This window comes from Pleurodeles waltl, chromosome 7, assembly GCF_031143425.1.
Source record: "Pleurodeles waltl isolate 20211129_DDA chromosome 7, aPleWal1.hap1.20221129, whole genome shotgun sequence".
NCBI lineage: Eukaryota > Metazoa > Chordata > Amphibia > Caudata > Salamandridae > Pleurodeles > Pleurodeles waltl.
The window spans coordinates 901,873,286-901,886,851 of NC_090446.1; the positions used below are offsets into that span (position 1 = coordinate 901,873,286).

General features: G+C 41.3%; 1 protein-coding gene across 2 annotated transcripts in view; it reads right to left on the reverse strand.

Annotated features, from left to right (window-relative positions):
* Positions 1 to 13,566, reverse strand: part of TBC1D9B (TBC1 domain family member 9B) — a 172,277-nt gene that overhangs the window by 56,117 nt on the left and 102,594 nt on the right. For both annotated transcript variants that reach the window (XM_069199510.1, XM_069199509.1), the window contains exons 13-14: positions 5,672 to 5,801; positions 1,728 to 1,826 (exon numbers count right to left, since the gene is read on the reverse strand). In XM_069199510.1, coding sequence (XP_069055611.1) covers positions 1,728 to 1,826; positions 5,672 to 5,801 — 229 coding nt within the window. The remainder of the gene's footprint in view (positions 1 to 1,727; positions 1,827 to 5,671; positions 5,802 to 13,566) is intronic.

Sequence of the window (13,566 nt, forward strand, 5' to 3'; positions counted from 1 at the left end):
TGATTCATGGTGCACTAAAGGGAAAGGCTTATATATAAAGGGCTACTAAAGTGCTTCCTTGCAGAGGGTTAATGTGTAATCCACTGTAATAACAAACTTAGACTGGGGGAAACTGAATAACTGAGGGGGTCATAGGATCAGTTTGTGGCCACAAATAATCAATGTCAAAACTGGGTTCAAAAGCCACACCCAGGTCCTACCACCTGTTTCCAACCCCAGAGTACACAGTTCTACTCTTTCAGGTGTCAGGTTGCACTCACCTCTTCAACTGCGCTGAAGCAGGAGCACCAGCTTTAAAGATTATTGTTGAATGGTTTCTCTAGTACAGGTACCATCAAGCACACCCTTCCCAGACCATCCCGAACAACAGTTCAACATGCTCTCTGAGAAGACTGGCTCCAAGGAGACACATTTGGATAAATTCTAATCTAAATCCCACTCTGCCACCAACACAGTCAAATTGATCCGAACAATATCTAACCCATAGTGTACAATGCCAATGAAAATACAATTTAAAATACAGAGTCTGTGGTGTGTTGTTTTTTACTGAAAGTATCAGCACAGGAAGAACCTACAAAGAGGGGCATATTGAAGAGAGGAGTCATTAGCAGTATCACAACCGCATTCCCTTCAAAGTAATAAGTGTACCAGTTTCTCCTTCCCCCAGATGACGGCTGCAATGTCAATGGAAGGAATTTCAAAAATCCTTCTTGGGGCAGGCCCATCCATTTAAAAAATATATGGATTCTTCCAGATTACATCACATCACCCTAAAAATAGGACATGTCACATCCCTTTGATGAGAGGAGCCTCATTATTGCTTCCACACCCCAGAAAGAACAGATTATTGACAAGCAAAAGATAACAGATATTAGCCATCAGAAGATAACAGATATTAGCCATCAGAGATATTAATAAAATGTCCAACTAAGGGTCAAATTTCCCCTTCCAAGATAAAATACAATGCTTTCCATCTTGGGAGAGGTTCATTATTCAAGAAAGGACTAACCTACCCATCCAATAAAGGACCAATCATCATGCAGTGAATTACCTAACTGGAAACGGAGAGAAGTACGTCTTAAGTGACAAGTTACACACAACCCTTGCATCACAGATAGCAAAGAAAGACAAAAGCCAAATGAATCACACTCCATTAACAGTCTTCTTAAGAAGTCCCTACGCATAACCTTCAAAATTCCAGGACACAAGCAGAACACAGGAGAATCACAATAACATGTCACAAAGCAATACAAAGGCACACAAAAATGCAGAACACCACAAATCGCCATCATCATGCAGAATAATCAACATCAAAGGGGACCCCAATTTTCCCTACCCAAAGAAGGAAACACATTTCTCTTTCTGGTGAGGGCAATACTTTCCTTCCAAGAGAGGACAAACATTCTCTATACAAAGGAGTAACAATATTTCCAACCAGAGCACCAATCTGTAAGATCCAAGAGAGAAGCAACCTTTCCCATACAAGAAAGGAACAATGTTTCCCTTCAAAAGCTTGATCTCCATGCAAGATGGGTCTTATCTTCTTGATGCAAAACAAAAAAAAAGAAAAACTGTTTATACATCCGGAAAAGAACAGCTTGTGTCAGAACTGATACACCTTATTCAGGGCCAGTTACACAGCACTTTTAGCACAGAGGCTCATTGTCCGTGTTCCAGAATTAAGGTGTCTCCCAGCACACAAGATTTTGAAAATTAGAACTTCTTACCACACTCCTCTTGGCGGTGTCCTCCAAAGACTGGATGACCTTCAGCCTCTGCTTAAAACGCATCTGTTCCATGTCATCGGCCCGCAAACTGCTGAACTTCTAAAACCAGAAGCAGAAACAGAGAAAAAGGTCACAAAAGAATTATAAGAGAAACAATAATTCAAAGCCCAACTAAACATGGAACTTATTTGCACCAAAAAACCTTTCATGAGACATCTCAAACATCACTATACCTATAAAAAAAACTGCACCTTTCTGTAGGAAACTTTTGCTGATATGTGTATGACAAAGGTCAAATTTAATTCAAGAGTAAGTATACTTGGATCTATGCCAAGACCCTATGCAAAACTGTGGAGTTAAGAGGTTCTGTACTTCATGATTCACAATGGAGTGGCTGGTAATAACATCCTGGTGATTTCACACTACTCAATTGATGCGTAGTTGGCTTCCATGACTACAATATATAGTCAAGCCAATATGATCAAATAATTTGGGATGTGGCACACATAAGAGAGTGATCTCAAATCAAATCAAGCTTTATTCGGTCAATTAACCATCAAAGCATCACATACATTAAAGGAAAAATTTCAACTCATTTTATAATCTGTACAATAATTAAATAATTTTATTAAAAAAAAAAACATAAATAAATACATACATATGATATCAAGGTATTCATCTAAAATCCTGCCTGGGCACGCTTCATGGGTCCTTGATTAAAATGGTGATCACGTATATGCCATGCTGCCACTAAAAACTTGCTGACTGCTAAAATTAATTAATTTGATCTATGGCTTTTTTTTAAAACCCTTATTGCTATACTGCAATTTTTCAGCCCCATTTCCCTACAGGTTTTTCGAATCCATTTTGACTGTGGAAAAAAATATGTTGGGCAAAAAAACATAAAATGTTCAACTGTTTCCGGGGCACCGCCACAAGCCGGACATATATCTGAAGTAGAGATTGGCCCCCAGTTGCAAGTTAAAGACAACATTGGTAAGGACCCAAAACGGAATCTAGCACATAAACCTTTGCCCTGTAAATCTAGTATAATATCTAAATAGGATTCATACTGCGGAAACCACTTAAAATCAATAAAAAGATTAGTTAATCGACCATGGGATTTACAACAAATATAATTGTTCCATACATTGGACCAGTAAGCTGATTTCAAAGCAGTTTTATGGGATTTCACTAATTTTTGGGGATTCTCCCAATAATCTCCGAACCCCAAGATACAAAACCAATTGGACACATATTTAATCCAAGGAATAATAGCTGCATTTGGTCTCTTTAGCAGGTCAAGCAATGATGCTTTGTATAAATCCAATTCAGGGTGGTCCAAATCCTTATCCAATATAATAGAGGTCATAGGGAAATTAAATCAGCTACTTGGTTTAGCCCCAAATCAAGAAACATTGGGATCAGTGGTATACTTCGGGGGCACACTATCAAAGCCCTCGCAAAATTGTTTTCTCCCACAGTTATATTTGTACATACATAGCTTTATTGGTTACTTTCAACCCTAAAAGCAAAACAACCACCGGTAGAAAGATAAAAGATAAGTAAAAATTAAGTTAAAAAGGAAATAAGAGGAATAAAAAAAGAACATCCTTTACGGCCTTAAAACACATAAAAACCAAACACCTAATCTCCTACTGACTGTCATTTAAATCAATCATGGGGTATTGTTCCAGTCTAGGTGTGTGGTTAAAATTTGATGACTAAAACATTCCATTGTCAGTTTTTCATGTTGTCCTTATTTGGAAGTAAGTTCCGCATCAGCAACTTTCCCCAAGTGATTAATACGTACATGCCAGGCAGCTGTAATGTACTTACTAACCGCACAGGGCAAGGGGGGGGAACTTTCCCTCATCAGAATTCTTAAGGCAACAATACAATGTCTTACCCCCATATTTCTACACACTGGCCGTAACCACTTTCGACGCGCAATCAAATAGGCAGGACATAAAAACATAAAATGTACAATGGATTCTGGATTATGGGTACAGCTCGGACATAAATCAGATCTTGTAGTTGCACTCCACTTACTGCCATATGATTTGAGAGGCAGACAACCATATCTGAACTGGATATATAAACTCTTACTTAATGGGTCAAGAATTATATCCATAAAAGATTCAAAAGATGGATACCATTTAAAATCAAAAAATTGTGAGGTCAATCTGCCGTGAGTAGGGCACAGCAGATAGTTTTCCCTGACGTAAGTCCAGTATACAGTTTTCAGATGATTCTTCTGCTCCTTCCTTATACTTTCTGGATGACTCCATAGCTCACTAAGACCCAATTTGTGAAACCATTTAGAGATGTGATTAAACCAGGGAATGGTGAATACATTTGGTCTATCCAAGATGTCTTGGATAGACTCCTTGTATGTAGATAACTCAGGGGTGGACCAAACACGGACCCAAAAAACCAGAGGTCGTAGGGCAACTACATCTGTGATGCGTGAAAGGCCAAGGTCCCAGAACAATGGCAGCAGTGGGGTACTGCGAGGGCAGGCCAAAGTAGACCTCACGAAATTGTTTACCCCCACTGCAAGCCTGCCAGTGTTTGAGGACCCCCAAATTTCTGCCCCATAGACCGCAGCACTTTGTGCCTTTGCTCTATAAATTTTAATAATTGGAGTAATCACTCTCTCAGAAGTAGACTTATGAAAACGAAGAATGGCTCCAGATGACTGTACCAGGCGAGCCAAACTTTTGTCGATTTGGGCCCCCCAATGCAGATTGTTGCTAATTCTCACCCCCAAGTAATCTATAGAGTTTACCAAACCTAGGGGCGTTCCATTGTGAAATATTGAATATCTCTTAGTGGGGCCACAACCCAAAGTCATGAGTTTAGTTTTGCTATGGTTAAGTTCCAGACCGTAGTCACCGCAAAACGAACTGAACTTGTCCATGAGTACCTGGAGGCCCATAGGGGTTCTGGAGATCAAGAGAGAATCATCGGCAAATAACAAAATTGGAATTTTATGGTGATTCAAAGATGGGGCATCATTTTGACAATTGGACACGACTTGCACCACCTCATTGATGAACAGTGTAAATAGCGTTGGGGCAAGAACGCAACCCTGGCGCACTCCTCTCTTGATGTCTATTTTGTCTGTGAGTTCCCCCTGATTGCCCCATCTTACTTGTGCAAATGTTTTTTCATGTAATCTTTGGATTAAATGCACTAAGTTCCCTGGGATACCAATTTTGTACAATACTTCCCACAGTTTCTCTCTTGGGACAAGATCAAATGCAGATCTTAAGTCTACGAAAGCCACATAGAGTTTTTGCTTAGATAAGGTGACATACTTCCAGAACAGTAATGACAGCCTGAAAACTTGGTCCATAGTATTAGTTTTGGGCCGAAACCCAGCCTGTAAAGGAGATAAAATTTGCTGGTCTTGAATCCAGTCAGTAAGCCTCACTAAGACTTGTTTGGCAAACGTCTTCTGAAGGATATCAATAAGGCTAATTGGTCGATAATTTACAGGCAACCCTGTATCACCCTTTTTATAGATCGGTATTATTTCAGCACCATGCCAAGACTCTTTTTAGGCGGTGTTCAATGTAGAATCTCAATAAACTGCCTCTATCTGCAATGGAGACCATTTAATGGAGCATGCAAAACATTTTAAATATAGATTGAAAAAAATGTAAAATATAAAAGACTACTAACGAAAAGCCAATCCCACAGAATAAGGCAGATGTTGGCCTGGTTTTTCTATCAGTAACAAACTAGTAGACAACGACAGACAGCAGTGAAAGGACACTCTCCCGGGGAGCAGATGCACTTTAGATTTGGAAAAATAAATACATAACTATCACAGTGCTCTTCATGAACCTTCTATAAACTAAGGCATAGAAAAACTCTAACTTCTGTCACTAGCTCACACGGTGTCCCTTTAGCTCCTCTCACCCTCTTGGTCTTACCTCATAGGAGGCCTTTATGAGTTCAAAGATGTCAATCTCTGGTGGTGGTTCATCACCGCTGGTGAGCAAAGCATGCAGGTGTGGAATAGGAGGGGAAACACTTTGCCGGTTAACAACATTATCAAGGTACCTGTTTGAGAGAAAGGAAAAACAAGGTTAGCATTGTAATGTAAGTCAACTGTGATAATTAATTATAATCTGAGCAGCTACATAATTTATTTTTTACAGATCACTAGATACATCAAAAGTTGCCTGTAACAAGGACATTAGAGACAAGCTTTCATACCAGGAGAGCAGGTTCCCATTTATTGTTATTTACATATAACCAGGTAGAAGCATTTGTACAGGCAGCTCCTGTATTGACCCACATTTCCAATGCTGCCCGGGGCTTCTCTCAGGCTTATCCTGAGGGGTCCAAGGTTCCGAAGGCTACAAATGAGTGAATCAACATTCCTGACTCTGTGAAATGGTACAGGATGAGAAGTGGACCTTGATGTAAACAACACCTTCCACCGTTGTGCGCCTGAAGTATTAGTGATAAATTGGGTGAGACTGAAAGATAAAGACAGAAGGGAAGGATGAGCAGGAAGCAAACACACACATACACACAAACACACATATATATTTTACTGTGTGGCAGTCGCCACTGAGTGGTTATAGTTAGGACTAGTTTCCATAGGAAAAGCATTTTTTAGTTTGCTCACAACTTTGGTGCCGTTTGATTAATCTTCACAAAACGTTCCCAAAAGAAAAAAGAAAAAAGTCATGTCCACCTACACAGCTTTCTTGAAAGGTTTCAGGGTGATCGGTCAAGTGGGAGCCAAGAAAACAGGATGGGTCCCATAACACATTCTCCATAAGCAATTTTCCACAGGGAAAATTAGACACAATTACAGTCAAACAGCTTTACGGAATTACAACAAATTTTGCAGAAAGCTAAATCTTATCCAGAAACATGCTTTTTGTGATTTGGAGTAAACCCATTTAGTAGTTTGAGAATTTCGGTTGCAATACTAATTGTATATTTTACGCGATGGACGATCCATTATTTAGTAGACCAATAAGTAAGATCTGGTTGGCTGCCACCACATTAACAAAGATGTGGCTGCAACCATTTTAGGACAGGGACACAGTCACCTGTTCTGAATAAAAAAAAGATCAAAAAGATGTATAGGTGGCAGGGTAGGGATAATCTAACCATCTCGGCCTCGTCTTATCCTGCTAAATACTACAGAGATGACGCCTCTTACATGTTCTATGGCATCATTGATAACGTCAGTGCAACATCTTACATAACATAATTGAAAACAACATTGTGCATGGTGGGGCACAGGTTATAGTTATTTGAGATAACTATAACTGGGGAAATTCAGTGGTTGTGCTCATTTAAAACACACACACACACACACACTATAGTAGGGAAATAATATATTTTTTTTTAAACCATAGAAAGTCACTTAAATAAAACAAAGATTACAGGAACATTATAGATAGGCTCACATTTTAAACATACAAAACCAAAGAAATTCACCTGTTACAGTTAACTCAAGTAACTGACTCGCACCCCCACAATGCCGTTTTTTGTGTGGAAAGTTTTAACTGCAAATATTACATTGATATTATCAATGATGTTATCAAAGATGTCAAAAGTGCTGTAATTTGTGAGGTAATTAGCAGTGCATGGCGAGGGTGCGAGTTATAGTTACCTTAGGGCGCGAGTTATAGTTACTTGAGATAACTAACAGGTGAATTTGTATGGTTTTGTATGTTTAAAATATGAGCCTAACTTTACCGTCCCTGTAACTGTTGGTTTTTAAGTGATTTTTTATGGCTTTTTAATTCTATTTCCTAACAATAACGTCCCTGTAACCTTTGTTTTTTCAGTGAATTTCTAGGTTTTGGTTTTTTAACGTGAAGTCATTTTAATTACTATACGTTAATTTAACCACCGCCAGGCATGCCCTTTGGCCGTGCACAGCAGGAGTTAGTTGCAGGGCCTGCGGCCAACACCCTATAACCACCCAATCCTGTGCCATGCATGGCCTTCAGTGGCAGGGGTTGGCTGAAGGGCCAGGCCCTGCAGCCAACCTCATATAAACACCCAACCATGTGCCACGCACGGCCTCCGGCTCTCTCTTCCATTGGGGGATGGAAGATTGAGAGGGAAAGTGAGAGAGAGGGAAAGTGTAAGAGAGAGAGAAAGAAAGTGAAAGAGAGAGCGAGAGAGAGACATTTAGAGGAAGATTTTGACAGAGTGACAGAGAGTTTTTCTAAACTTAGATGGATGATATTCTTAGAATGAGATATTTTAGGACATATTGAAAAGAAAAATGTATTCTGTCAAGTAAAAAGAGTGTGGTCACATTTTAGTATATACCTTAAATATTTGAATTTGTTAAGTAATTAAAGCAGGAATGTGACTACTGACACACCTGGACTGGAACCCTCAAACTTCACAGTGAGGGCCTGAGTCTTTAAAATCTAGGGCACAGGTGACTCTTTACTATGCAGTTTCCCGACATAGATATGACATCCAACCCAAAGATTTTGATGGCCAAAAGACGTAAATAATCCATCACTAAGAATATTTAACAGTCAAAACAGACACACTGCCATGAGATACCAGGATTTTAACCTGGAACCGACTGACAGTCCAAGAGCAGTAGGCCAGACATTACTCTGTTATGCTGTGCTTCAAAATGTAAGTATAACATTCGAGCCAAACATATTGCTTGTGTGTCGCTTTGAAGTCATTCTACGTTATTTCAATGGTCTCTTCACAGAATGACTTCAAAGTGTCATACAAGCAAGATGCTTGGTGACAGCACCAAGAGGGAAGCCTCAAGGCTCTTACGGTCCTAGCTGGCTCCCCCTGTCCTGCCGGAGCCAGAGCCGGCATTGCTCCCGCAAGGTGCTTTAGATAGCAGCTCCCTGCTTGCGGGAACAATGTTTTCCTCCGTTTCCCTGCACACGTTTGTGTGCAGGGAAACAGATAAAATTCCGCTGTCTAAACGCATGAGCTGTTTAACAGCTTCCGCTTGCAGAAAGTGAAGTTATGTTTGCTTTGTGGGAGCTGTCAGCACCAAGCAAAAGCAAACAGCTACCTCCTGAAGGGTGGGCCCCTCAGGTAGTAGGGCCATGTTTGGCTCCTCAAGGGGGCTGCGTGGCCCCCCTCCAGCTCTTATTTGAGCCCCAGGTGATATATTTTTTTTTTTCTTCTTTCCTGGGAGGAAATACATTTAGTTTGGACAGCTGACACATTTATACATGACAGTGCTTTTCCAAAGAGTACTGCCAGACTTATTCCATACTACTCAGAGAATGACACCCCATTTTCTGCTATGTTACGTACAGAGTTTAATGTTTGTAAGCTGGAAAGGCTTGTTATTCACCGGCATTACATAAGCAGGACTGTAATACAGATAGGCAGCTAGGATTCCAAAAAGTAAAAGGGAGTTGATTTAACACAGCTGAGATCACAGTTTTATTTGTGCAATAGAATGAAAATGTCACTTACCCAGTGTACATCTGTTCGTGGCATCAGTCGCTGAGATTCACATGGTATGCATGAGCTCGCCATCTGGTGTTGGGTCGGAGTGTTACAAGTTGTTTTTCTTCGAAGAAGTGTTTTCGAGTCACGGGACCGAGTGACTCCTCCTTCTGTGCTCATTGCGCATGGTCGTCGACTCCATCTTCGATTGTTTTCCCCGCAGAGGGTGAGGTAGGAGTTGTACTATAGTAATAGTGCCCGCGCAATGAAAAATGTAAGTAGGTACCTATTAAAGGATTAAATAATATATATACAAATGTACAAAATTGAAGGTAACTTCTGAACTGCTACAGGCTTCCGGGGAGGTGGGTGGGTCCATGTGAATCTCAGCGACTGATGCCACGAACAGATGTACACTGGGTAAGTGACATTTTCAGTTCGATGGCATCTGTCGCTGTAGATACACATGGTATGCATAGACTAGTAAGCAGTTAGTTCCCCATAAGCGGTGGTTTAGCCTGTAGGAGTAGAAGTTGTCTGAAATAGAGTTCTTAATACAGCTTGACCTACTGTAGCTTGTTGTGCGGATAGCACATCTATACAGTAGTGTTTGGTGAATGTGTGAGGCGTAGACCAAGTGGCTGCCTTACATATTTCCTGCATTGGGATGTTTCCTAAAAAGGCCATTGAAGCACCTTTTTTCCTTGTTGAATGTGCCCTGGGAGTAATGGGCAGTTGTCTTTTTGCTTTAAGGTAGCAGATTTGGATGCATTTAACTATCCATCTGGCTATACCTTGTTTTGATATTGGGTTACCTGCATGAGGTTTTTGGAATGCAATAAATAGCTGTTTAGTTTTTCTGATGTTTTTTGTTCTGTCAATGTAGTACATTAATGCTCTCTTGACATCTAATGTATGTAGTGCTCTTTCAGCCACAGAATCTGGCTGTGGGAAAAAAACTGGTAGTTCTACCGTTTGATTTAGATGGAATGGTGAAATAACTTTTGGTAAAAATTTTGGATTAGGTCGTAGGACGACCTTATTTTTATGTATTTGTATAAAAGGCTCTTGTGTTGTGAACGCTTGAATTTCAATTACTCTTCTTAGAGATGTAATGGCGATGAGAAAGGCAACTTTCCAGGTTAGGAATTGTATTCCGCAAGAGTGCATGGGTTCGAAAGGTGGGCCCATGAGTCTTGTTAGAACCACGTTTAGGTTCCATGAAGGAACAGGTGGTGTTCTTGGTGGTATAATTCTTTTAAGCCCTTCTATGAATGCTTTGATAACTGGTATCCTATACAAGGAAGTTGAATAGGTAGTTTGCAGGTATGCAGATATTGCTGCAAGGTGTATTTTAATAGAAGAGAAGGCTAGCTTTGCTTTTTGTAAATGGAGCAAGTAATTTACTATATGTTTTGGAGTTGCGTCTAGTGGTTGTATCTGATTATGATGGCAGTACCAAACAAATCTTTTCCACTTACTTGCGTAGCAGTGTCTAGTGGATGGCCTTCTGGCCTGCTTTATGACTTCCATACACTCTTGGCTAAGTTGTAAGTGTCCGAATTCTAGGATTTCAGGAGCCAGATTGCTAGATTCAGCGATGCTGGGTCCGGGTGTCTGATCTGTTGGTTGTGTTGCGTTAACAGATCTGGTTTGTTGGGCAGTTTGATGTGTGGTACTACAGACAGATCTAGCAGTGTTGTGTACCAGGGTTGTCTTGCCCAAGTTGGTGCTATTAAAATGAGTTTGAGTTTGTTTTGACTCAATTTGTTTACTAGGTAAGGAAGGAGAGGGAGAGGAGGAAAAGCGTAAGCAAATATTCCTGACCAGTTCATCCATAGGGCATTGCCTTGGGATTGCTTGTGTGGGTATCTGGACGCGAAGTTTTGGCATTTTGCGTTCTCTTTTGTTGCAAATAAGTCTATTTGTGGTGTTCCCCAGAGTGTGAAGTAGGTGTTCAGAATCTGTGGGTGGATTTCCCATTCGTGGACTTGCTGGTGATCTCGAGAGAGATTGTCTGCCAGCTGATTCTGGATCCCCGGAATAAACTGTGCTATTAGACCAATTTGATGGTGGATTGCCCACTTCCATATTTTTTGAGCTAACAAGCTTAACTGCGTTGAATGTGTTCCTCCTTGTTTGTTTAGATAATACATCGTTGTCATGTTGTCTGTTTTGACAAGGATGTATTTGTGGGTTATGATTGGTTGGAAAGCTTTTAGTGCTTGAAAAACTGCTAATAATTCTAGATGATTTATATGCAGTTTTGTTTGATGTATGTTCCATTGTCCTCTTATGTTGTGTTGATTGAGATGTGCTCCCCACCCTGTCATGGAAGCATCTGTTGTTATTACGTACTGTGGCACTGGGTCTTGGAAAGGCCGCCCTATGTTTAAATTTATACTGTTCCACCATAGAAGCGAGAGGTAAGTTTGGCGGTCTAGCAACACCAGATCTAGAAGGTGACCCTGTGCTTGAGACCACTGTGAGGCTAGGCACTGTTGTAAGGGCCTCATGTGCAGTCTTGCGTTTGGGACAATGGCTATGCATGAGGACATCATGCCTAGGAGCTGTAGTATTGTTCTTGCTTGTATTGTTTGGTTTGGAGACATGTGTTGAATGACCCTGTTGAAATTGTGGATCCTTTGTGGAGTTGGCGTTGCTACTCCTTTTGTCGTGTCTATTATGGCTCCTAGATATTGCTGTACTTTGCTTGGCAGAATGTTTGATTTTGCAAAGTTGACGGTGAACCCTAGTTTGTAGAGTGTTTGTATGACTTGATTTGTGTGGTTTGAGCATTGTGTGAGCGAACTGGTTTTGATTAGCCAGTCGTCTAGATACGGGAACACATGTATTTGCTGCCTTCTGATGTGTGCAGCGACTACTGCTAGGCATTTTGTGAATACTCTTGGAGCGGTTGTTAAACCAAAAGGCAATACTTTGAATTGGTAATGTATTCCTTTGAATACAAACCTTAGATATTTCCTGTGTGATTGATGTATTGGTATATGGAAATATGCGTCCTTGAGGTCTAGGGTTGTCATGTAGTTGTGTTTTTTGAGCAATGGTAACACTTCTTGTAGTGTGACCATGTGAAAGTGGTCTGATTTGATGAATGTGTTTACTACTCTGAGGTCTAGAATTGGTCTCAGTGTTTCGTCCTTTTTTGGTATCAAGAAGTACAGTGAATAAACTCCTGTGTTTATTTGTGTGCTTGGTACTAATTCTATTGCATTTTTTTGCAGTAGTGCTTGAACTTCTATCTCTAGAAGCTGTGAATGGTATTTTGATAAATTTTGTGATTTTGGTGGTATGTCTGGAGGGAATTGCAGGAATTCTATGCAATAACCATGTTGGATAATTGCTAGGACCCATGTGTCTGTAGTTATTTTGTCCCATGCTTCGTAATATTGACGTATCCTCCCCCCCACTGGTGTTGTGTGGGAGGGGTGAGTGACGTGTGAGTCACTGCTTGTTGGAAGTGGTTTTGGGGCTTTGAAATCTTCCCCTATTCCTAGGGAATTGCCCCCCTCTATACTGGCCCCGAAAACCTCCCCTGTACTGTCCCTGGTAGGTGGGCGGTGCGGACTGTGAGGTGCTAGCTTGTGTGGCCTGACCCCGAAACCCTCCTCTAAAAGGTGTTTTGCGGAAGGTGTTATAAGATCCTCTGCTCTGCGGGGAGTAGAGTGCGCCCATGGCCTTGGCAGTGTCAGTGTCCTTCTTGAGCTTTTCTATGGCTGTGTCGACCTCCGGACCGAACAGAAGTTTTTCATTTACTGGCATGTTAAGCACTGCCTGCTGAATTTCTGGCTTGAATCCAGACGTTCTGAGCCATGCGTGCCTACGGATGGTAACCGACGTATTAATGGTCCTTGCGGCCGTGTCTGCTGCATCCATGGAGGAGCGTATTTGATTGTTGGAAATGTTTTGACCCTCCTCAACAACCTGTTTTGCTCTTTTTTGCAGATCTTTTGGGAGATGTTCAATGAGATGCTGCATCTCATCCCAGTGGGCTCTGTCGTATCGCGCTAGCAGCGCTTGTGAATTTGCGATGCGCCACTGGTTTGCTGCTTGGACCGCAACCCTCTTCCCGGCTGCATCGAACTTCCTGCTTTCTTTATCTGGGGGAGGTGCATCCCCAGAAGTGTGTGAATTTGCCCGTTTTCTGGCAGCCCCTACCACCACAGAATCTGGTGGCAGCTGAGCGGTGATGAATACAGGGTCCGTAGGAGGCGCCTTATACTTTTTGTCCACCCTAGGCGTCACTGCCCTACTATTAACTGGCTCCTTGAAAATGTCCTTTGCATGGCGTAGCATGCCTGGGAGCATCGGCAGGCTTTGGTAGGAGCTGTGGGTTGAGGAGAGGGTGTTAAATAAAAAATCATCCTCTACTTGTTCAGAGTGT